Here is a 23,988-nt window from a genome sequence, read left to right on the forward strand (position 1 = left end):
TTTCTTGTATTTGCTTTAGGTGAACCGTGACCAATCTTTCGTGAGATTTCATGCATTGTACTAATGAAAGGAAAAGGAAACTTATCAGCAAATATCAGCAAACTAAAGCAATCTTCGAAAGGAGAAAATATAACCTTGAAAGACTTTGTTGAAAGCAAACTTATCATTGATCTTATAATTGAAAATATTGCACCCTAATAAATTGGCTTTGTCAAAAATTTGAATAGGCTAGCAAGCATTTCCAGAAACAAAACTGCAATTGAGATGGTCCAACTCTTATCTCTTTATTTCCACATAAATGTCAGCAAAAGAGCTCCTATGGGGATTCCTTGCATTTTTCAGCAATCAATATCCTTAATGCGGTGTGTATCAATTCCTTGTAAGCTTCTGGATTATTTTAGTGGTCATCAATCTCTGCCTGAAAACAGGAAATGAAATTCAGCACCATAAGTTGCATCCTGAAGGGAAAGTATTCAGAGTCTAAGTAAATTCCAGAATAGGTTTTTCTTTGGTGCAGTGTGCAGCTGATTGAGTCTAAACCATCTTTTTCAATAGCTTCTGGCTATTGTCTATTATCTCTTATTCTAGGCTCAAGGAATTCAATGTCAAAACTCTTTTCAGGAAACCTTAAAGCATTGCTGGAGTTTCTTTAATGAGTTAACTTCAAGATCATCGTCCAAACAGCTCATTTGAACATACCTTGCGAACTGCTTTTAAAGCAACCAAAAGCTTTTCTCCAATTAGCTCATACATGACTGTCTTTTTTAAGAACTTTCAAAGACTCAGAAAGTGATCGAGGCAATCTTGGAACATTTTCAAGCATAGAAGGGTCTAAATCTGTGCCAAAACTTACAAAACAATATCAAGATGTTAGCATACAACTTAATTTTAAGAGCCGGGAAAACAATGAAACTCTGACCTGCTAACCAAAAGGAGAATAAAATACCCAGAACACAACATGCTGGAGCAAGATTGAGATTTTATTAAAGATGAAGTAATGTTACCGACAGGTTCAGGAAGAGGAAGATGCTTTCTAAGACCATCATTCCAGCGGAAATTATAGCAGCCAGAGCCAAGTATGGATTTGCGCACCCATCAAAACACTTAATTTCAAAGTTGCTCACGAGATCACGCTCAATTCCAGGTAGGCAAGTTATAGCAAGCTTCCTTGTTTTCTCTACCCCAGCAAACATTTGGGGGGAATAGTCGATCATAACTAAAGAGAATAAGAGTTAGCTGGCCAGGGATGCAGTAAAGAGAATTTATAGAAAGTAAATTTTCAGAAGGGATGCATAGCTGCACACACCATCTAAGATGAAATTTCTAACGACAATCACTAACACTCATCTATTTAATTCAGTGAAATTCTTATAAAATATTATTCAAATAAAGGTCTGAAACTGCATTCCCAGTAAATAAACTTCTATGCAAAATTCTTGAGTTAGGCAACACTTTAGACAGGACTACAAGGCACAAATGCCAGCAAACAATTTCTCATAATAGTGCTTTTTCCGTAAAGCAAATGTGAAAAAAAAGTAAATATTAGCAAGAACTGGAAAATGATAGGAAAGTATCGCAACCTGTATGGAATTGGTGCCGTGAAGGCCAAAATTGAAGGAAGATGATGCAGAAACCCTGCCATAAAAATCCTCCCCGATTGTTGACATTCCATAGCGGGATGATCCATCAGATGCCATGAAAACATTGTGTCCATTTTGGCACAAGCTGACATGTTCATGGGAACCAGGACCAATGTCGTCCACCGCAAGCCTACGCAAAAAGCAGGATACGCCAAGATCATGGCTATCATTAAAAGAACGTCCAGCCCAGTCAGGGTGAGGAGTGGTGAGTGTGCCGTGTCTTTTATTAATTAGCTGCTGGTTGGCTCCAAGGACCAGGCTGCGTTTTTCAAGCTTTATTATTGATAAAAAGGCACAACCAAATCCATTTACTTATGCAAAACTAGCTGTCGAGTCTGCACAAATTCCTTGACAAGTGTTGACAACACTATCCAACCTCTAAACCAAATAGTTTTTTTTGGTTCTCTAACACATGGTAATCAGTTTCGGATGTGAAAAAATTGGAGTCCGTCACATAACATGGTGGTAATGGGTAATCAAACAAACAATAATAATAATAATAATAATAAACATACAATTTAGAAATGCCCTGTCTGCTCTGCTAAAGCTCTGGGACCGTGACCTCACAGCACCACCATGACACAACTTTTGACATTAACACAAGGCCCGGCTCATTTGTTTATGGCTTTCGAATTTGTACAGTACTGCCGGTGAAAACTTCAACTGTTTAACCAATGCAGACACCACCCTAGCAGTTAAGTAGCTCTCCCTCCCGCTACTCTGTACATCGTGATACCAGTAACATAAATACAGAGAAAATAAAATCTCCAAACAAAAGCAATAATGGAGTTCGAATATCATATAGCATTGATTCCATTACACAACGTGATCGGTCTCCTTGCTTTCCTGTTCATCCATGGTATCACATAATTTTGCACCCCTTGTTTCTGGCAACAAACACAGCAAAACTCCAGAAATTATCATCACAAACACAGAACCAAACATGTGGGATTGCCTTCATATGGAAAAAACTTGCCTTTTCTCCCTTCATATATCAACATAGGACTGAACACAGAACCAAACATGTGGGATTGCCTTTACAGTGATGTAGCCAAATTCCTAACTGTAGTAGGAAATAGCTCTACCGTGAATCCAGATAAAAAATCACTGATGAGCAAGCGCAAAAGAATGCTAATATCTCAAACCCAGTGTTTACCCCTTCCCGTTTACTTCCAGTTATAGCACAGATGCTGCAGCTTATTCCACTTACTAAGAATAACGTGAGTATAGAACTTATCCTGTTCCATTTATCTACAAAGAATAAGAGGATAAAAGCTGAGGGCACCTCAATTGTGGCATTAAATGTAACACTCGGGTAGAGATTGGAACCCAAGTTGCCTAACCCCCACGGAATCCCGTAGTGCACCAAACCAAGGCTGCAGCCAAGTCCCATGATTATCAATATTCTTCTACAAGCCCATCCTTTCTCAAATAGCTTCTTCATTGATGTAAACTAATCATCCTTCACCTTTTCATGTTTTAAAGAAATGTTGCCTGAGCTAATTATGTGCTCCAAGTAATCACAGCGGGTTGCGGATGAAAGTTTCTTCAGTACAGCCACTGCTTCTTCATTACGTCCTTGAAGGAAAAGCCATCTGGAAGACTCGTAAGCAAAGAAATAAAGAAACAAACTATAAATGAGTCCTGGAAGAGAAGTACATAAATAAATTCTTCTCCATGAAGAGTCCTTGGTAATGTAAGCAATGGCCGGTAAGGACAGAAATCCTAGAGCAAAACACAAGAATGCAACAAAACTAACCCGGCCTCGACATGTTTTTCCAACTGTCTCCACCAGTAACACAATTATACAGTTCCAATTGATGCACGACCAAATCCGCTAAAGAATCTCAAGGCCGAGTACATCTAAATGTTGGTGGAGAAGGCAGCCAGAGACATGTGTTGGAGGTTGAGGTGCATGCAGTGCTATTGCTGGTACAATGCAATGTTGGGAAAGCATCAGTGAAAACACTGATATAGACTTGTTGTGAATCAAACATGTAAGCTAATGAGACGAGGACTGTTCGAAAAAATTGGGCACACCCAAATTCACCTATGCTGTTTTCTATAATGTCATCGCCTTTGAGATCAGAATTGTGATTATTAGTTTCATGCTGAGGCGGGGCAGAGTCTGGTTTTGGAGTTGAATCTGCCATGTTGTATGTGGTCTTAATTTGAGGCTGTGAATTGAGAGCTTGAAGAGACTCTGTTATAGCACTGCATTTAATCTGGTATAGTGACAATTTTCTTGACAGGTTTCGTAACATAAAATTTACAATATTTCGTTGAAAGATGCTCTTCAACTTTTAACTTCAAAATCCATGCCTCTCACTCTGTTCAAACTTCGACCTGACAAAACAGAGGGCCATGATTTATTTATTTTTTCGAAGAAAGAAAAGGACTTCTTTTACTTTGCTGCTTCCTTTGAAATTTTAAAACTAGAAGCTTCTAGTTTTAATACCTTAAAAATACAAGACATGCACCTCTATGATATCTGTTTAGAAAAAGTAAATTTATCCGATCATGTAATACTAATAAGAAAAAATAATAATAATTACAGTGTTACATTATGAAGAATTAAAAAGATATAGTAAACTTGTGTTAAGAGGTTTTTATTTTATTTTTATAAGTATGGTGAAATGACTGAATTAACTTTATAATTAAAAAAAATCCCAAGCAGGTTTTTTCATATTTTTAATTTGGATTTTTTTATTATAATAGAGTAAAAGATAATTTGATATTTTAATAAATATTAAATATTATTTAAAAAAGGACACGTGAGAGAGTTTAGGAGTCGCTAGTGATATTAGGACGACGAATATGATGTTGTCCGGTGGCCGTGGAGTTAGAAATTTTAGGGGTAGTTTACACATCGGCGTTCGAATCATAGACAAGTTTTTCCGGTGTTGAAGTCATGACTCTACTTCCTGAAGAGTCGATAGATGCGGAACTACCTGAAGAGGACCTGGAGATTACTACTTCAAGGGCCAGTGGGAGAGGAGGGCAGAATGTAAACAAGGTTGAAACTGCGGCCAGAATAACTCATACCCCCACTGGTGTACCCGTTCGCTGCACGGGTATGATTGTGCCCTAAATTTTTCGTCGCCTTTCAGTCGTGAAAATGGAAATTTATTTTCCTCTCGAAAAACACGATTCGTTCTTTACTAAAAAGAAAAAAAACTTCAAGACTCACATGGTCGATTCTCGATTATATGTATATTGAAGTTTTTTTTTTTCAATGCAAATATATATATATATATATATATATATATATATATATATATATATATATATATATATATTATTTTTTATTTTATTTACGGGAAAGGCAGAGAACGACGTCGGAGGATATTCACTGGTAATCAAACTTGTAGGCTTTAATTTAACGGCAAATAAAATAATTAAACAGGCACCCAAAAAAATTAATTAGACGGTGTCGCTTTGGCACTGAAAGACCGAAAGGAACTGGTTAGTGGTTAGAAAGAAGCTCCTCCGTCGACAAAGAAACAAACAAGCACCAAGAGAGCTCTCACCCGCAATGAGAGCGTGATGCGCACGTTAGCAGCAGCCCAGCTGAAGAATGAATGTAATGCTGCCTTGAAATGTTCAGTCAAATCAAACAATTCTATTGGTTAAGTATTGTTGCTCTTTCATTTTTTTGTCCTTTCTTTGGAGCAGTATTTGTGTCGTTTTAATCCTCGAAATGTTCGTTCTCGCAATTTCACATCATCTTCATCACCATCATTCAGTAAAAGAGGTCTCCTCTCTCCCTCTCTTTCTCGGTTTTTTTATTGTTAATTACAAGTATTATGGTAAACCCAGCTCCATCACCATCATTCTTTGGGTATAAATTACGAGCTGCTTGTATTATGTTGACGTGGGTTGCGATCACGGAGCTTTGTTCTTCTCTGATCATAGTATTTGATGATGGATTCGTTTTTATCTGTAAATTTATTGTTGTCAGATTGCACTTCTTCTGAATCATATATTCTTAGGCCCCTTTTCTCCTAGAGTGTTGTAATTGTGTTTTTTTTGCTGTGTTTGTGATTTTCAGAACTGATGACCCATAGTTAAGTAAATGAACTATTGAATATCAGGTTTAGATTGAAATTAGCTTGGCGTAAGAGATGTTGAGATTTTTTCTTTCTTTCTTTTTTTATTCATACGCAAATCACAGTGTAAGGTCTGCTGCTGCTGCTGCTTCTTCTTGATTTCTAGTTGAAAGAAGGATGAGAATAGTGGAGATGGGTGGGGCTCAACTGCTCAAGAGTTGTTCAACATGTAAGGAGGTGCTAAAGATGACCACACCAGGAAAGCGGATTTGAAAGCTCTGCCCTCTCACAGCCAGGTTAGATTTAAATGTTTGCTTTCATCATTTTGTACTTTATATTCCTTTATTAATGGATTTTAGATGTGGATGAATAAGTCTTCTGTGTACTCTTGATTCAACGTCACAGCTTGCCAATTGTAAACGCAACTAATATTGTCTGTGATTCCAGTTCTCCTGGATAGGAGGATGTGCTGAATTCTTATTAATATCAAATCAGTGATGCTTTTCTCTAGCAATATAATACCTTGATTTACCAATCCATTATAGAAATGATAAACAAAAGCTGGCTGAGCACACAAATTGGAGTTCGTGTTTCCAATACAAGAAATGTTTAGAACAATAAGAATAATGAATGTCTAGATCCATTAGATTTTTCTAATTTCAGCTCCTGGTGCTTAGGGTATTTTGGTTCTTTAGGCGTGATGTGATGGGCTCGATTTACATATTTGAGTATTCAACCTACGGCAACATCCATAAATGTTCATGACAACACAATTGCTGCCAAGAGTTGCTGGAACTTGGTATTTCCGTTTTGAAACTGCAGATGAAGCTGTCAGAGCTTTACACCATGCAGGGGCAATCTCGGTGATTAAGTCTATCCCAGATTCCTCTGATGAAGCAGAAAATGAGAAATGTAAGGCTAGCTTGCTGAAGAGATTCCAGGATCTGAGATATGATAATTCGTCTTAAGTAATCGATTCAGGGCATAACCCTTTCCAATGCAGGCTTGAAGTACAGTCAGGTCAAAAAGTCATCTGACATCTTGGAGAGATTAGGCCTCACAAGTAATGAAAATACAGTGCATCTCTTTTGAATGTAATTTGAACCAAAATTTCCCCATCGATACTCATGTTTTTAATGCTATGAATCGTAGGGGTTTGTATACCATGAGGCATGAGCTCGTGGAGTGGATATGTAATAGTTGTCCTGCGCAGTTATAATTGTGCTCGTAAGGCTGTGTTTACATTGAGTAGCTTAGTTTGTGACCCTGATGGTTTGCCAAGCAAGTAGTTAGCACTCAGCACACGTCCACCAATTTTTGTGTGTTGACTGTTCCATCATCGTATATGTGCTAGCCTGAAATGGATGTGTTTGTTGGTGCTGGAGTGGATGGATGGATGGATGTGGACTGCTGCTCAGTTGGACCTTGATTCTATGGAGAGTTTATTGAAGATACTTCAAACAATTTCGGCTATTTGAATGGTAAAATGGAAATAATGTTATGCTAACCTTGTTCTTTATCTATTAACCCTGTGTAGTTCGTATTTCTTTGCAAGCTTACACAGCAAAATTGTTTCTTGCAAACTACCGTTTGTTGTATGAAAGCTTTTCTATCTTTTATAATGGTGTGTGTATGAATCTAATTCAAGAAAGTTCAGATTATCATCTTACCTACCCTTGGTTTTTAGATCCTGGGTCAATGTTTTCTCAAATCCCATGCCAAGTGTTGTAATGAATCAAATGAAATAATCCCATAATTTTTCAAAACTAACAGCAGATCATGTGCAAAGAAGTACATCAAAACCGGTTGACTGCTATCCTCGCCCCATGTTCACGACTTTTCCTTTACCTTTACAAGATCGGTTGCTATGCAACTTAAAATAGTTATTTGGCCTTGACATGAGCACTCTATAAATTCAAACAAATAGAATTAATTTTTATTTCCTGGATTTGAGCTCTTAATACCAATTGAGATTCAAACATCTGTTTATCTATAAAATAATTAATCATTTGTGACCCAGAAACCACGTTCCCCTGTTGGTTTATGGAGCTCTATCTCAAAATTTTAGCTCACGGTTGATTTTAAAAGCAAAAACTAACGTTTCGTGCTGGTATGATTATACAGTTGAATCACAAATTCTCCATGAAGATGACTTCAGTGTGAAAGTTTATCCAGGAGTGGACTATGCCTTCATTGTGGCATTGATTGTAGTCCTCAATGAGGAAGACATGGTTTGATTGTCTCTTGTGAAGTCATATCTTACCTGTACATCATCATATACATCTATAGTAAGTGGCCAAGTGGTTTGTTTAGTTTTTAATGCTTGTGATTCATGTTTGTTCGCTATATTCCTTGTTGAGACGCAACACCACGGTGATTTAAATACGTTGTTCTGTGATTCTAATTTTTGTATACTGCATATGTGACTGTATTTATTAATGATTTCTACTAGGACTCTTCGCAAGAGAGAATCTGATGCCAGTTCAATATACAAAATTACGACCTAAACTTTCAGAGAAGCTGCTGTTGGATTGTAAGGACACGCTACGAGTATGAAGAATACATATAACAATACAAGCACCTCAACTAGAAAAACACAGGGAGGGGCTATTACTATTACTATTACTTGTTTCTAACCAAACTATAGATGTTTGTTGACAAGGCAATTGTGCTTGTTGCTACAGCTAGAATTATCATCACTGCTGCCACGATCTTATCTCGTGTCGTTGATATGCTGTGAACATCCCTGTAATTCATGAGAAGACAAAAGGAATTATATTGTGCAGAACTGTCAAATTTATACTGCAAAATATCAATTTCGGAAGGACAGAGCAGTACCTTAACACAATAGCACCTGGGAAGATGAAGGCGAGACACACTGCTGAGGTTGATCCCATGAACTGAAACAAGTACCATATATTTGGGATTGCAATCGCTGCCAGGTAAGCGAAAACTAGTAGTGCAAGAGTGAGGGACACAAATCTGATGGAATCTGTCGCTAAAAGAGGCTTCTTAGGGAAAAGAAGTTCATCAATGTTTGCCCTCAATGAGAAGTTCAAGAGGGGAAACGCCAGCATGAGGTGAAAGGCATAACTAAGTCTGACAGTGTCATTGAGTAATGCACCGATTGTTGTATCAGAACTCTGGTCAAAATTTACAAGTATGTCGGCCACGATTGATTCCCCAAACAAAAGATACCCAGAAATGCCTATGGTGAAGTAGATGCCAGCACAAAGCAAGAGGGAAATCTTGACTGCTGAAACCATATCAGAAGGTTTCCCGAGCTCGAAACTTATTGGATGAACTGCACACATTCAACGAAGGAACTTGAGAGAAAGAAAAGCAAACAATGCCATGATATAGTCTTTTGACTATATAGATTAATATACCAAAAAGCTTTCTCACCATTAAAATGAAATGTGAAGGCTGTCACAATCACGGGAGCTGCAGTGAAAAGGTCGAAGAAGGAAGTTTTGTTATCTAGATGGGGCAGCAATCTCGGACTTTTGGTTTTCCCTTCAATGAGTGCATAGATTGCCATCACTGAACATATGCCAACAAACACTACTGCGAGGAGGACTGATATAGCTGAACTGAACCTCAATGATTCTGGAAAAACAGGCCAACCAAAGTGAACAAGCGTTAACCCGACTTCTGCTGGTAGCCATTCCCAAAATCCAGCAGTTAAATTGCCAGTTTCTTTTTAAAGAAGAATTCTTCTTAAAAGTAAATTGAAAATTTTCTAGGAGAAATAGATAAGCATGTGGGTAGAAGCAAGAAACATCACGGACTCCACCGCAAGGAAGCTCAAAAGGGAGAGGGGAAAAAATCACTTAGCCAGCTAGCCTAACAGATAATCTACCATCAAGAAAAGGGCATCCTAAAAATTTATCCAGTGAAAAACAAATTAGATCAAGTAGAATCTTCACTTCTCTCTCTTTTCAGAAAAGGAAAAAACATCTATTGCTTTGCTTTCATGTGTCCTTTTGTTTGTCTACTCCTGTCTGCCACGGTAAGCTCTGAAAGATTTTCCTGAGCATTAAATGATCAATATCTTCCTTGGATTCTCTATTCTATCCACCAACAATTTTTCCAGCTCAACTTAATGCAATCCTGTTCTCTCATCAATCCTGTAATCATGAAAGAATTTAAGACAAATGGCCAAGGAATTGTTTTGCATCTTCTGCTTCCATTAACAGGTTTCAAAATCAAAGATAAAAACTCCTAATTCTAAATGCAACTCCGCATCTCCATATACCCTCTTATAGAAACTGTCCATAACCTTTAACTGTGGATCTCCACCCAAAGCATATTCATATCAGGAATTAGCCATCTTTGAGCCTCAGAAGGCATATCGCACCATCCTCCCCTTCTTCTCTACAGATTCAAGAAACATCAATTTCAATCCATTTTCTAGTGGGCACTTCTCTTGGAACCATCAGCCCATCATGTTTCTCAGCTTTCCAGTCACTCTCCTTAACTTCAGAGTCTGTACAAGATCCCTTTCCAATCTTTCTGGGACGTTGAGCATTGTCACACTATTCTCGTCATGATCCTGTAATAAACTAATTTTTCTCCAGATGTTCATTCATAATAATGGTGAAATTAAAACTTGAACACGTGGATTTAAGATAACTATGTCTGGAATATATCATCAATGCTCTATATGGCTTGGAACAAGAATGAATAAAAATTAAAAGAAAACTGAAAATTAAACTTACCTACACGCCTGAACAAAACCAGAGGAAGCACAACAAAGATAACAACGAAGAGGAGCGCAAAAGCACGGGAATTCCACCAGTGAATTCCAAACCATTCTTGCAACACGCCCAAGTGCATTGATCCATCATGCACATTCCCTGACAGTACATCCCCTGACAAAAAAGGGCAGTTAAATTTCATGAACTGATTGAAGGACTGTTCATTCTTCAAATTCAAGTGCAGAAAGCCTAATTAACAGGGTTGATAAACAAATCCCCCAGCGTTGATCACTTCCCTAATTAAAAAAGACATAAAATCCTACAACCAAGTTCCTTGCACGCACGCACGCACATACACTTACCAATGATAATCAAATAAACGATCAAGCACCCAAGATTAGTTATCATGACACATATTTGTACAGTCACGGATCCTACCCTCCCAAAAGCCTCCCTCATGACACCAGCATACGTTGTTGACTCCCCAGAGAGCGTATACCTCAACAAGAACTCCACAGAAATATCCACAAGCCATGCAATAATCATAATCAACACTAAAGCAGGTATTACACCTAGCACCTTAAGTGTGGCAGGTATTGACATAATTCCTGCACCTATTATACTAGTTGACACGTTGAACACTGCTCCGTGTACCGATGCACGCTTCTCCCCCTCCTTCCTTTCCGGCAGAAGCGGAGCACGTATTCCAGTGGCAGGCGACATTCCGGGAGGGAATTTACCGGCTAGAAGGATGCTTTTTGAATAAGTTGTCTTGTTGTTCATAATTAAGTTTAAAACGTGAGTATTAAAGGCAAGCTGTGAATAATGTGATGGTTAAATGACCAAAGTGGCGTTGATAGAGGTGGAATATGATTGGTTAGAGTTGGTTAAGATAAGGGTAAGATTGGGATGTGACATGGACAATGGCGGAGGAATGTGGGGTCATATGATTGGGGAGAATGATGAATGTGGACACAAAACGTATCAAGATTTAAGTGAATCTGGACTCTAAAACAGGTCATGTGCTTTGGTCCTATAATACCATGATACTTTCCCTCGGGTGCAAAGACTAGTCAACGAGATTGTCTGAGCTTCTCTGTTTGTTTGTCTAATCCCAAATCAAAACATTTTTTAAAATTAAATTAAATGACAATCTGCTTGAAACCGAGAATGTCTATATTATGTCTTGATCAATCCAACGTGGTGATTATGTAAGTTTTGAAATATATTTAAATAATATTTTTATTTATTTTAATATTAATATTTTAAAATAATTAAAAAATACATAAAAAAATCATTTTAAAAAAAATATATAGTATAATAGCGAAAACAAACAAATCCCTTACTGCATCTATTTTACTTTATATAAAAAAGACGATTTTTATAGATGGAATCATATTTGACTGCAGTGCTTGGGGCCTTGGAGTTCTGGTATCGATCCTAGAGGTTTCAAGACATTGTAGATAAGACTAGACACGTTGCCCCTGCGGGTATAACAATAATTTTTTTTGATATAAAAATAGCCATGAAAATATGAAAAAAAATTAAGTTCAAAATTAATGGTTAAAATAGTAATTTAAATAATATAAAAAAACAAAATAAAACACAATAACAGTAAATAAATTAACTAAAAAACAGTGAGAAAAAAATAGAAAGAACAACATCCGAACCTATCTGAATTATCAAACAACCCGATACTAACATAACTAAAAGAAAACCAAAATAAAAAGAGTCAAATTTCAAATAAAAAAAAAACATCATCTTTAAAAAAATAGAAAAAAAAACAAATCAATCCCAGACGAACCTCCTAAATCTCATCTAATCTAAAAAACCTGCAACTTGTTGGATCATGGGCCCGAGTTTAATTAAAAAGCTTAAACATCATCCAATTTAATTTTGAATTATGGAATCATTGAAAAAACTACTGATAAAAAAATTTGCAAAAAAAAAGGAGCAACAAAAAAAAAGGTTTAAAATATAACAAGAAAAAACCAAATAAAGATGAAATTTGAAAAAAAAAATTATCTCAGAAAAAGGGAGAAGATGATTATGATTAAATTTGACATCAATCAAGGGATGCAATTAAGAAAACAAATAAATACAAAACCATGCAAAAAAAAAAAGCAATTATAAAAATTATGACTAGATTTGACATAAAAATAAAAGGAAATTAAATATTTAGGGATGAAATTGTAAAACCAATCCATCAACAAAATGATTTAAAAATATCAACTAAAAGAAACATGACCAAATTTGACATGAAAATTAAACCAAAATAAATGTATAGAGTGAAATAATAAAAAAAAAACCAAACAAAAAAACAATTCAAAACAAAATAAATAGCAATTAAAAGAAAGAGCACCAAGTTCGAAAACAAATTTAAAAAATCAAATAACCAGGGATGAAATCAAAAACAAAATCCAATTAGAAACAACCAATATAAATTAAAAAAATGCAAATAAGAGAAGAGAGATTGAATTGAAAGAAAAAAAAATTAAAGGGCTAGTTTGATTTTCTACATAGCCTACGCACAAATCCGAAAGAAAGAAAAGGAAAAGAAAGAAAGAAAGAAAAACCATTTCAGCCCACGCGTTGAACCAATTTATATTAGGGGTGATTATTTTCGGTTCGGTTCGGTTTTTATCAAAAAACGTAACCAAACCGAATTTTTTTTTTAAAATAAACCGAAACCGGGTCAAACCGACCGGTTTCGGTTCGGTTCGGTTTTTTTGGGAAAAAACCGGTTCAAACCGGTTTGGCTCGATTTTCTCGGTTTTGGCTCGGTTTTTTCCGGTTTTGGCTCGGTTTGGCTCGGTTTTTTTTCCAGTTTTTTTCGGTTTCGGTTCGGTTTGGTTTTTTCTTATAAAACCAAAATCGAACCGGCCGGTTTTTTCAAAATTTTGATCGGTTCGGTTTTTTCGGTTATTTTTTTTCGGTTTTCTCGGTTTTATTAGTTTTTCGGTTTTTTTCTCACCCCTGCCTTATGTGCGCTGTCCAAGGAAGAAGAAGAAGACGCCAAGATGAATGCAATGATGCGGCGAAATAGCCAATACAACCACCAGAGTCAGCTGCACGCGACGCTCGAAGTCGGCGGAGTGGGTGACGCGCTGGTGAGTGCTTTGAACGTGCCAACAACTTTTTTATTCTTTTTAATTGCTCAAAACTGAAAATGCCTCTAAGATCGGTCAACAATCACAAAGAGACCATGAGGAAATTACTACAAAACCCCTAAATGCAAGGCTACAAAAAAAAAATGGCATGGATAATGTCGCAATTTCATTATTCGGCCAAACATGAAAATACAAAAACGTTCTTATGAAAAAAGCATTGAATTATTTTATTTTAGGTCACATATGCATTGACAAACACAGTTACCAAGATAACCTCTCTCAATTCCCATAAAAAAAATTCATGTCATGTGAAAAATACCATTCTATCTCTGAATTAAAAGAAAAAAAAATGACCAAGAAACAATATACTAATTACATTATTAAAATGAATAATAAAACTACAGTATATCACCATCAACTTTAGCTTTTTAGCTTTTTGTTATTGTTAAAGGATTTCCATGGGATATCAATCCTAATTTTTTATGGGATTCCACGAGGGTAAAATACAAGAAACCATAAAAAGACAAGGTCAATAGAGTCTATGATCAAAGCTGAGAAATATGTAATTATACTATTTGATCTTACAGAGGTTTGTGTGTATCTGTCCAGTTCCCATTCTATTGAAACAAGGTTATTAGTTAAAAGCTTTGAACTTTTTTACAGAGGAAGAATAGAGAGCCTCCATGTAAATATTTTAAACTATACATGTAAATAATATCAAGGTGAATTTTACTAACCTAGTAACTCATGTGTATTTTCTCTCGTCTAGTTAATATTACTTATTTATTTATTCCCCTTATAATAGCTACTCTTATTTCTCACTTTTGTTTCCTTGTTTAAACTTTTGTATTAAGATATGTGAAGAATATTTGACTAAAAGTTATTTTTAAACAATAAACTATTTGTAAAAAAATCATATAACCAACCCGACATGCCATGCTAATATATATATATATATATATATATATATATATATATATATATATATATAATTTCATTATTTTCATAAAAAATGTTTTTAAAATACATATAATTTAAAGTGTTATTTTTAAATAAATACTCTACAATGTATCCTCTTTCTTGTAATTGTACCGGTAACAACGTCACCAATATAGTATTCTTTGAATAAACACCTTTACAATGATTTTTTATTAAATCAAATATTAATCAAGTATTTTTTTCAGATCTTAAGAGCGGATTTAAAAAAAAAAACTTTTTTTACTAAAGTGACTTGTTTAATACATGGATGAAGAGGTTTACAAGCTATGTTGTATAATAATAGTAGTTGTTTTTTTAAATAATTTTAATTTAAAAATATATTGAAATAATGTATTAAATTTTTTTTAATATCAATACATTAAAATAATTAAAAATATATATATACAGAATTTTTCTTTTAAAATTAAAATTTACCACGTAACACTCAAACCTTTTTCTCAAACAATACCTTAATTTAATCTAGGTACTTGATACACCCTTCCCACTGAATAAAAAAGTTAAAATTTAGTTGAGGTACGCGTAAGCTGACCCGACACCAACGTTAAACTAAAAAAAAAAAAAAGAAGTTATATTGGGATTTTAATGGAAATTTAGGTCAATATAGAAACATCGAAACTGCAAGGCCTGAAGTGAAACATTTAGAAATCATAAGGAGTGAATATACTATCATTGTTTCTCTTTCCTCTTCCTGACAACATTATCATCATCGTACTCTATTTACTTTGACGATTTTTTTCTTTTCGTTATTGTTAAGTCTCCATTTCGATTGACATTTCCTCACTGTCCAGCGATCATATTTAACAACAAAACCAATACAAAAGAAAAGCGAGAGAGAGAGAGAGGTCGCTGAGGAAGTCGAAAAATGGATTTGGTAGCGAAAGGAGACGATCTCGAGAAGAAAGCAGAAAAGAAATTGAACGGTTGGGGTATTTTCGGTTCCAAATATGAAGACGCCGCCGATCTCTTCGACAAAGCTGCCAACAATTTCAAGCTCGCTAAATCCTGTATCCTTTCTATCCCCCTTTTCTCTCTTTTTACAAAATAATAAGTATTAAATTAAATAATTTCTTTTTATTTCTTTAGGATCTCGTTACAACAACTCAGTTTCTGATTTATTATTATTATTATTATTATTTGGCATTTTGGTTAGCAATGGATATGAATTTGCATTTTTTAGGGTTTTGATTGGATTGCAGTCAAAGTTTATCAATTAAATTGTCACTTAATAAGCATATAAAGTTGGGTGATATCCTCATTTGCGGTAGGCCTGTACGATTGGTTGCTCATTTTTTCTGGCAATTGTGTTTCAGGGGAAAAAGCTGGATCAACGTATGTCAAGCTGGCACAGTGTCATTTGAAGGTGCCTGTTTTGCTGTGATTGAATTAAGCACATTTTATTATATATCACTTTTTTTAAGACATTACTGTTATCTTATGTTTTGTAGTTGGATAGCAAACATGAAGCTGCCTCAGCATATGTTGATGCTGCTCATTGTTATAAGAAAACATCCACTAGTGGTATGCACCAGTGCTTGCTCTCCGACACAATCATTTAAGTTGATACATGAATCTATTGCAAATACAATTTATGTTAGTGTTGGTTTGTTGGTAGTGTGCCTTTGTTATTTGTGCTTGTCATGGGTTCGTGCATGCAACTGTAAGGATATTAATATTGCTTATTGATCTGTGAAATGAAATGGGGTTGTAATGTGATGGTCATATCCGTCTTCCCCCAATTTTGTGTTCCCTGTCCATTTTGTCTCATATTTTGGAACTTCTCCTTGCGCAGAGGCAATTTCATGCTTAGTTCAGGCTGTAGACATGTTCTGTGATATAGGAAGGATCAGTATGGCTGCAAGATATCTAAAGGTATACTCTTTGTACCAATGTTGGTCTTGTACTCTTTGTTGTTTTTGTTTTACTCTTTGTACCAGCATTGATATGTATGTGATTGTTTTAAGTTTTACTGTGTTAATCATTTGCAACATTATCAAGCTTCAAGAATTTGATAACATGCAGCTCTCAGAGTATACTAGGGATACGTTTATAAAGTTGTCATAGGGATCCATGTTGTTCTAATTTCTATTAGATATTCAAGAACCTGGAACTACCTTTTATTGTGCAGGAAGTTGCTGAGTTGTATGAGTCGGATGCAAATATTGAGAAATCTATGGAATTTTATCATAAGGCCGCTGATTTCTTCCAAAATGAAGACGTAACAACTTCTGCCAACCAATGCAACCAGAAAGTGGCAGAATTTGCTGCTCAGCTAGAACAGTAAGGGTGTCTTTTTCTTTTTTGGTATTGCTTTCTTGTGTTTGAATGCTGTTACATGCATTCGTATAGGTTATATATTTCTGTTTCTCTGTCCAAATTGAATGTTGCTGCAGATATTGCTTGGTATGACAAACTTGTAGTAAGCGTTAATAATTGAGAGTAAAGTGATGTCAACTTGTGTACACCGCTAAATGATGGAATACTGGACAGGTTGATTACCTGAGATATGAACAGTCATTCCCATTAAGTGTTTACTTTATTCGCATAAAACAACTGTATTTTGCTTTTTGTATTTGCATTTGGAAATGTTGACAGTTTTTTACACAACCCATAGCTGATCACATTCTTGCCCCTTGCAATAGACATGGGTTAACTAGTCAAAATGGGCATGATAACAAAAGATAAAAGACCCTGATCATTTCATTTAGCTGGACTGCATGTTAGCATGTTTTTTAGAGATTTGAATAACTTCTCATTGTACTTGTTCAGATACCAGACTTCAATTGACATTTATGAAGAGATAGCCCGGCAATCGCTTAAAAATAATTTACTGAAATATGGAGTCAAAGGTCATCTTCTTAATGCTGGCATTTGCCATCTCTGCAAAGGCGATGTTGTTGCAATTACCAATGCATTGGAGCGCTATCAGGTCTTAAGTTTGGCTCCCCAATTGCACCTGGATTATTTATCTCACCACTTGGATAGAATCAATAAAATTTGAATTTCTGTTGCAGGAAATGGATCCAACTTTTTCAGGAACTCGTGAATATAAATTGCTAGCGGTATGTTGTGTCCAGCGTGGAAAACTTTTGTTGGTCTTTTAATGTTTCTCTTTTGTAGTAATTTCCTTGGAATTGGTTTTGAATGTCCATAAATATATTGCTTTTCAGTTACAAAACTCTTAGCATTCAATTGATCTTCTGCTCACAGCTTGTTATAATAGTTTGTAAACTATAGACAGACTCTCATATGCAAATATCCATTTGTGTGTTTTTCCACACGTTTATGTATGAAATCTGAGTACTTCTAAACACCCCCCCCCCCACCACATCCATTCCTGTCTCTCTTGCTCCCTCTTTTTTTGGTGTAACAATGGAATGCCTATGAGCAAACACATTTTTTTCTGGTGACAGGATATTGCTGCTGCCATTGATGAGGAAGATGTTGCAAAGTTCACTGATGTTATCAAGGAATTTGATAGCATGACACCACTGGTACATTTCTCTTTATAATCCTTCAAGTGCATGTCTAAAAAAAATCAATTTTCAGGTTTAGGGGTAAACTTGTATTATATCCGGTGTTGTCAAAGGCGAAAAGCGCTAAAAGGCGCCAAGCCTGTAAAATGCCCGAGGCGCTATGCGCTCGCCCGAAAGAAGGCGGCATGCTATAAATAAATAAAAAAACATATATGTAATACAAGTTAGATCATTATATTATATAAATCTAAAATATATATGTTCCCAATTAAGATTAGATCATTAGATAATCAAAAGAAAATATATATCTGGTATCTCAATTTGCTGATGGTGGTGGTCTTTTCCTTAATTGCTGTGCAGGATTCCTGGAAGACGACCCTTCTATTGAGGGTGAAAGAGAAGCTGAAAGCTAAAGAACTAGAGGAGGATGACCTCACCTAAATTTTAAGTTTCAGTCATCTGTTCTTTCGGTGAGATGTCTGTTTGCATTTGTTCACAATGTGTTCTATTAAAAGTGTATCTGGTTTGGGTTTTACTAGGAGTGTGTATGCTTGCAATTGTGGACTTGAGTTTGTAGTTGTGATAAATGGTGTTTTTTGCGTCATGTGGTTCCCCCCTCAAACTAAAGGAGAAAGGGATTGGCGGGGGATAAAACCAATCTCTTCAATCAAAACCCACATGGTCTTGCGCATATGGTGGATTTGCAACAAGGGCAGAAGCTGCATTGGCTTCCGTGTAGTTTTTAGTTGTTTCACTCATCTGATCCTGGATGCGAGTGGCTTATTCATGAATCATGATTGTTGAGTTTGTCAATCCCTCTACCCAACATTTACATGCGATTGCAGAAATAAACGGAGGTTGTCTACATATAGCTGTTTGTTTTGGATTGAATCATCCATCATTACTCTGCTAATATTTTTCCTGTTACATCCGCATGGTTATCGAAAGCTAAATGAACCGAGGAATGCTTGTGTTTAACTGGTGTTTTTATTCTGTCGTTAATCAAAACAGCAACTGACACGGCAGTTGGATCGGAAAGAGTTCGTGGAGATTTGGAATTTGAAGCCTTGAAAATCCCAACTCTGAAGTGGCATGTCTTCACATGAGCTTAAGTTTTTTTATTTTTACGTTTTAAAAATATTTTAAAAAAAATTAATTTTTTTTATTTTAAATTAATATTTTTTGATATTTTTATATTATTTTGATGTGTTGATGTTAAAATAATTTTTAAAAAATAAAAAAATTATTTTAATATATTTCTTTTTAAAAATAACCATAACTCATTAGTCGAGTCTTCAATCGCTAGAACCAATCAAATATTAATGTGGCATCTAAGGTATGGGCTTAAAATACAAGGTCGAAATAGGCGTTGTAGAGTAGAGCTGTTAATTAGGTGATCTTGTGATCTAAAACCTTACACTAGGGCAGGGTGTGTTGAGTTTTTATTTCGAACTGTTTCGTACGTTGGCTTGGCTAAATTAATTATATAATGGGTTGACTCGCCATGCAATTAATTTATCTGGACAAAGTAATCGATAGAGTTAACTTAATTTTTTTTTAAAAAAAAATTAAAAATACCAAGAGTTTGCAGGCTCACTTGTCTATAAATTAGAATATTCCAGAGCTAAGCAAGTAGTTAAGATTTATTGTTTGTATTCGGGAACAAGTGGTTAGAAAATTGATTAAGAAGAGAGAGAAGCTTACAAAACAAGAATCTTTTGATGCATGACACTGGTAGATAGGATATGTGCGAATGCAACCCTGCATTGTCCCCCTTATGACGTCATCTCCACTTTGCTCCCCTGGAGACATAAACAATGGTATTGCCTCGCCCTTTCACAGTTTACTTACCACAAAACGACATCGTTCAGCATTTTTCTAGGTCAAGCAAAGCAACTCTACCTCACCCACCTGGCCTGGGCAACTATATTCCTTCTTTTCTCCTTAGCAACATAAAAAAGGTACAAATCCAGCTGAACAATTGCTAAAAGTCTTATTGTTTCACTTAATCATTGAACTAACCAATCATATTTGGACAGGAAGTGCCATGAAATCATAAGTTTCTTCCAAACTATGTTCTGCATCAATCAATCAATTCACCTGGTGGTAAGTCTTTGATTTTACTTTTCTTGTTTCTTGGGGCTCTTTAGATTTCCTTTTAATTCTTTTCTTGTTGGTTCTTTATGTTAATGCTTTCGTTCTGATTTGCGTAACTGTTTTAATTTTAGTCGTATCAATTAATTACATTCATTTCTTTATTAATTTCGATGCATCAAATCCTTGGTTGAATTGTGTAATTCAAGTTTCTGTAACAGCCCAATTAACGAAAGGACTGCCCTTTTTTTTTTAATGCATATCTGATTCTGGGTTTTAAGGATGGGTCATTTCTTGCTTTTGTTACATTTTTTATTTGGGTTTTGATCGTTCTTGCTTGTATGAAATTGACAATCTTTTCTCCACTTTATATGTAAGTTTAATCGTTGCCGATTTGTTGACAGCAAACTTTTGATATTGTTCCCCTTCGTTCAGCTTCTGAACGCGTAGTTCATTATAGTCTAGGTTTGTGATGTTTGTGCATATGACGCATTGTTGGTATACTGTAGAGTTTGCATTTCAGTTGAAAGATCTCTTGCTTCTTGTCATTTCACGCTACCTTTTCAGCTTCAGTTAATGAAATATCTCGTTTTCTGTTGTTTAGGTTTCAAAACTAGACAAAACATAGAGTATTTTGCATATTGGAGTTCCCCCCCTCTGCTTTATACATTCACTGTTTAGGTCACGGCTGTCGCTCTGATTAACAGGTCAAATTTTGAGAGTGAGAATGGCTTCAGTTGATAACGGGAACCCCAAAGATGAAATTGAGGAATGTAATGGTACTAAGGCCGGGGGTCAAATTCCTCTTCAGATTTCAGCATCTAGAAGGACACTATTAAGCAATGAAAACTCACAGAGGAAGTCCCAAGACAGCTTAATCTCCCTTCCCAGTGGAATAAATTTTCTCAAATTTGGTTCTGCATCTGCCAAATTCAGACAGTTAGCGCAGGAAAGAGACGAGTTTTCACGTTCAGTGACTTCTTCAAGTAGCCACGGTTTTCGAGAACGTATCAATGGGGTTTTTGCACGAAAGATTGATTGGGCTTTGCTCATGAAAATGGGCAAAGAATGGATCTGGGACCCAATGAACATGGCCCTTTTTGTGTGGATCATCTGCGTTGCTATCTCCGGCGCAATTTTGTTCCTAGTCATGACCGGGATGTTGGACCATGCACTACCAAAGAAGTCCCAGAGAGATGTATGGTTTGAAGTCAATAATCAAATTCTAAATGCACTATTTACCCTCATGTGTCTGTATCAACATCCAAAGCGATTTTATCACCTTGTGCTTCTCTGTAGATGGAATCCAAAAGACATCTCTAGACTCAGAAAGATTTACTGCAAGAATGGGACTTATAAGCCCCATGAGTGGGCACATATGATGGTGGTTGTGGCTCTACTCCATCTTAACTGCTTTGCTCAATATGCACTTTGTGGTCTAAATTTAGGATATAGGAGATCAGGGAGACCAGCCTTAGGAGTTGGTGTATGCATTTCTGTTGCAATAGCTGCACCTGCAATTGCTGGTGTATACTCCATTCTTAGCCCTCTTGGGAAGGATTATGAGTCTGAAATAGATGAGGAAGCACAGGTGCAGATTACCACTGGTGAAGGGCCAGAGAAGTTGAGGTCAAAATCATTAGCAAAGAGATATTCATTTGCAGTCAGAGATGAACAAAGAATTGCTGAGACTAGACCACAGTGGAGTGGAGGGATACTTGATTTTTGGGATGACATTTCTTTAGCGTATCTATCACTTTTCTGCTCTTTTTGTGTCTTTGGGTGGAACATGGAGAGACTCGGATTTGGGAACATGTATGTTCACATTTTAACTTTTCTCCTCTTTTGCCTGGCTCCTTTCTGGATTTTCAACTTGGCTGCTGTTAATATTGATAACGAGACTGTCAGGGAAGTGTTAGGTATAACTGGAATTATTCTCTGTGCATTTGGATTACTGTACGGTGGCTTTTGGAGGATTCAAATGAGAAAGAGATTCAATTTGCCAGCTTACACATTTTGTTTCGGTGAACCGGCAGTTTCTGATTGCACTTTGTGGCTATGCTGTTGCTGGTGCTCTCTTGCTCAGGAAGTCCGAACTGGGAATTCTTACGATATTGTGGAAGATAAATTATGTCAGAAGGAAATGGACAGTAGTAACCAGATGCCACAGTCACCTTTCTCCGGCAAAGATGGTTCAAACCCAAGTTCTCCACTTGGCAACAACTCTAGCCCATCCAGTGATGTGATAACTAATTCTCCAAGTCCAAGCATAATTTCAAAGGGGCACGTGACTCCTGGTAAGCACCTTCCTATGGTGAAAGAAGAGCCTTCCAGAGGAGGTAAGGATGAGACTATGACTCCTCCTGCTCCATCATTGATAGAAAGAGAAGCCAATTAGCTGGAAAAGAAAATATATATAATTTTTATTTTGTAATTAGTCGACGATGAATGAGTTGTGAAAACTATTACATGTATTCTGGGTGTAATGCGTTGAAATTCAATTGAAATCCCTCTCTTTTTTTTCATACTGTTTTGCCTCTTTAAAAGTGTTTATTCTGAACACCATTATTTTTCATATGGCATTAAAATCTTGTCCATAGTTTGATTTAAATTTGAAGAAAATATTTTCCATAAGCAATTATTTCCGGATAGCAACAGTATAGAAAGTGGTGCTTAGGCTCTTTGCAATGAAATGATATCTGTGGGCTTCATTTGATTGTAACTTTCTATGTTCTTATAACGGGATTCCGTGACCCAACATCTTTTCCTTGTTGAGTTGCTTGTCCTATACTTTGGCTGCTTAATTTGTTTGCTGTCTGCTTCCCGGGTTTTTGTTAGATTTCACTACAGGGACGTGGAAACAGAAGTAGATTGGTGCATCTAGTTTGATTGTACGAGTGAAGGTGGTGAAAGAAGACAAGTATCGGCACATATTCATGGCATCTGGCTCCAATTTGTGAAACCTTATCAACCTAGTTCTTTTATATTTGATAAATTAGTTTTCCTTTCAGGAAAACAAAACATAGAGACAGAAGAGAATGCATGCCACTGTGGATAAGAGTATCTGAGCGAATAAAAAAAACACTTGAATCTTCCGACAAGTGAAGGTATCAATCATGCTATATACAAGTTAAAACATCACTTAAGGGAGCCCTTTTGTTCGGCCTCGCTCAATCCCCGTTTTATGTTCCTCATACACCTGATTTATATGCGTTTTTTGTTTTGTGATTCACTTTCTAATTCTTTTTTTTTTTTGTTTGGTTGTTTTAGATTGTTTTTATTTTATTGTTCAAAGAAAGTATACTAGCTGACACCATTTAGTTCAAGTTGCTGGTTAATAGACAAGGCATTACGATCCTGTTGCACCAAATTCTTTTATGCACAGAACTTAGAATTAGACAATGTTATACTGTTATTCTGCTTAATTTGGAATATCAGTTTTTGATTAATCTCTATTATCCTGATGGTGTTCCTCAGTTGAAATGCTTAAAAAAATGGGTTTGATTTGCCTTAATTGCATTGCTACACCCACCCCGAATATTTCCGAAATGATACTTGCTTTTGTTTTAGATTACAAAAGAGATGTTTAACATCGGGGGTCTTAATAGTAATTTACGAACTGAAATTTGTTGTTGGTACCCTGGGAGAAATGGAAAGTCCTCGACCCTGGACACTGATGCCCGTGTGATCACCTGTTTGAGACTGCATGCATGTTGGTTAAGTCATACTCTTTCCGTCACAAAGAGATTAGAGATTGTCCTACCTTCTATTTTTATTTATCCGAAAATAATTATCTGATCAAAATACTTTAATTATTTATTTTACTATAATACCCTAATTAGAGTTCGTTTACATGGAATCTACAATCAAAAAGTGGTATTTTTAAGAGTATGGATAAAAAATGGTGACATGATATTTATATT

At 35.9% G+C, this 23,988-nt stretch overlaps 3 protein-coding genes, 2 long non-coding RNA genes and 1 pseudogene across 9 annotated transcripts; 3 read left to right on the forward strand and 3 right to left on the reverse strand.

The window, feature by feature from the left end:
* Nucleotides 1–130: 130 nt before the first annotated feature.
* Nucleotides 131–4,193, reverse strand: LOC18102681 (organic cation/carnitine transporter 3-like; annotated as a pseudogene).
* Nucleotides 4,194–4,977: 784 nt separating this feature from the next.
* Nucleotides 4,978–8,477, forward strand: LOC18102682 (uncharacterized). The gene is made up of 4 exons (XR_002984483.2): nt 4,978–5,985; nt 6,367–7,170; nt 7,814–7,977; nt 8,142–8,477. It is a non-coding gene; the product is annotated as an uncharacterized LOC18102682 (long non-coding RNA).
* LOC7464604 (amino acid transporter AVT6C) lies at nt 8,094–11,185 on the reverse strand. Its single transcript, XM_002316146.4, has 5 exons — nt 10,752–11,185; nt 10,411–10,563; nt 9,095–9,298; nt 8,528–8,993; nt 8,094–8,435 (listed from the first exon to the last, which is right to left on the reverse strand). The coding sequence occupies exons 1-5, from the start codon at nt 11,170–11,172 to the stop codon at nt 8,312–8,314; spliced, it is 1,368 nt and encodes a 455-aa protein (XP_002316182.3). The 5' UTR covers nt 11,173–11,185; the 3' UTR covers nt 8,094–8,311.
* Nucleotides 9,537–10,404, reverse strand: LOC112329019 (uncharacterized). Its single transcript, XR_002984486.1, has 2 exons — nt 9,972–10,404; nt 9,537–9,819 (listed from the first exon to the last, which is right to left on the reverse strand). It is a non-coding gene; the product is annotated as an uncharacterized LOC112329019 (long non-coding RNA).
* A 4,004-nt stretch (nt 11,186–15,189) lies between the features above and the next one.
* Nucleotides 15,190–18,838, forward strand: LOC7474404 (alpha-soluble NSF attachment protein 2). Its single transcript, XM_006378581.3, has 9 exons — nt 15,190–15,502; nt 15,809–15,858; nt 15,944–16,016; nt 16,288–16,367; nt 16,624–16,775; nt 17,265–17,424; nt 17,510–17,557; nt 17,909–17,989; nt 18,332–18,838. Exons 1-9 carry the CDS (start codon nt 15,361–15,363, stop codon nt 18,410–18,412), a joined length of 867 nt encoding a protein of 288 aa, XP_006378643.2. The 5' UTR covers nt 15,190–15,360; the 3' UTR covers nt 18,413–18,838.
* Nucleotides 18,839–19,639: 801 nt separating this feature from the next.
* On the forward strand, nt 19,640–22,590 carry LOC7464605 (uncharacterized). 5 transcript variants are annotated; one of them, XM_024609361.2, is made up of 3 exons: nt 19,640–19,932; nt 20,015–20,077; nt 20,773–22,590. In XM_024609361.2, exon 3 carries the CDS (start codon nt 20,793–20,795, stop codon nt 22,461–22,463), a length of 1,671 nt encoding a protein of 556 aa, XP_024465129.1. In that variant the 5' UTR covers nt 19,640–19,932; nt 20,015–20,077; nt 20,773–20,792; the 3' UTR covers nt 22,464–22,590. The 5 variants fall into 5 exon arrangements, with proteins under 5 accessions (XP_024465129.1, XP_002315122.2, XP_006378644.1 ...); XM_002315086.4 differs by having other exon boundaries at nt 19,641–19,932; nt 20,011–20,077; nt 20,670–22,590; XM_006378582.3 differs by having other exon boundaries at nt 19,641–19,932; nt 20,011–20,077.
* Nucleotides 22,591–23,988: the final 1,398 nt, after the last annotated feature.

This window comes from Populus trichocarpa, chromosome 10 (assembly GCF_000002775.5).
Source record: "Populus trichocarpa isolate Nisqually-1 chromosome 10, P.trichocarpa_v4.1, whole genome shotgun sequence".
NCBI lineage: Eukaryota > Viridiplantae > Streptophyta > Magnoliopsida > Malpighiales > Salicaceae > Populus > Populus trichocarpa.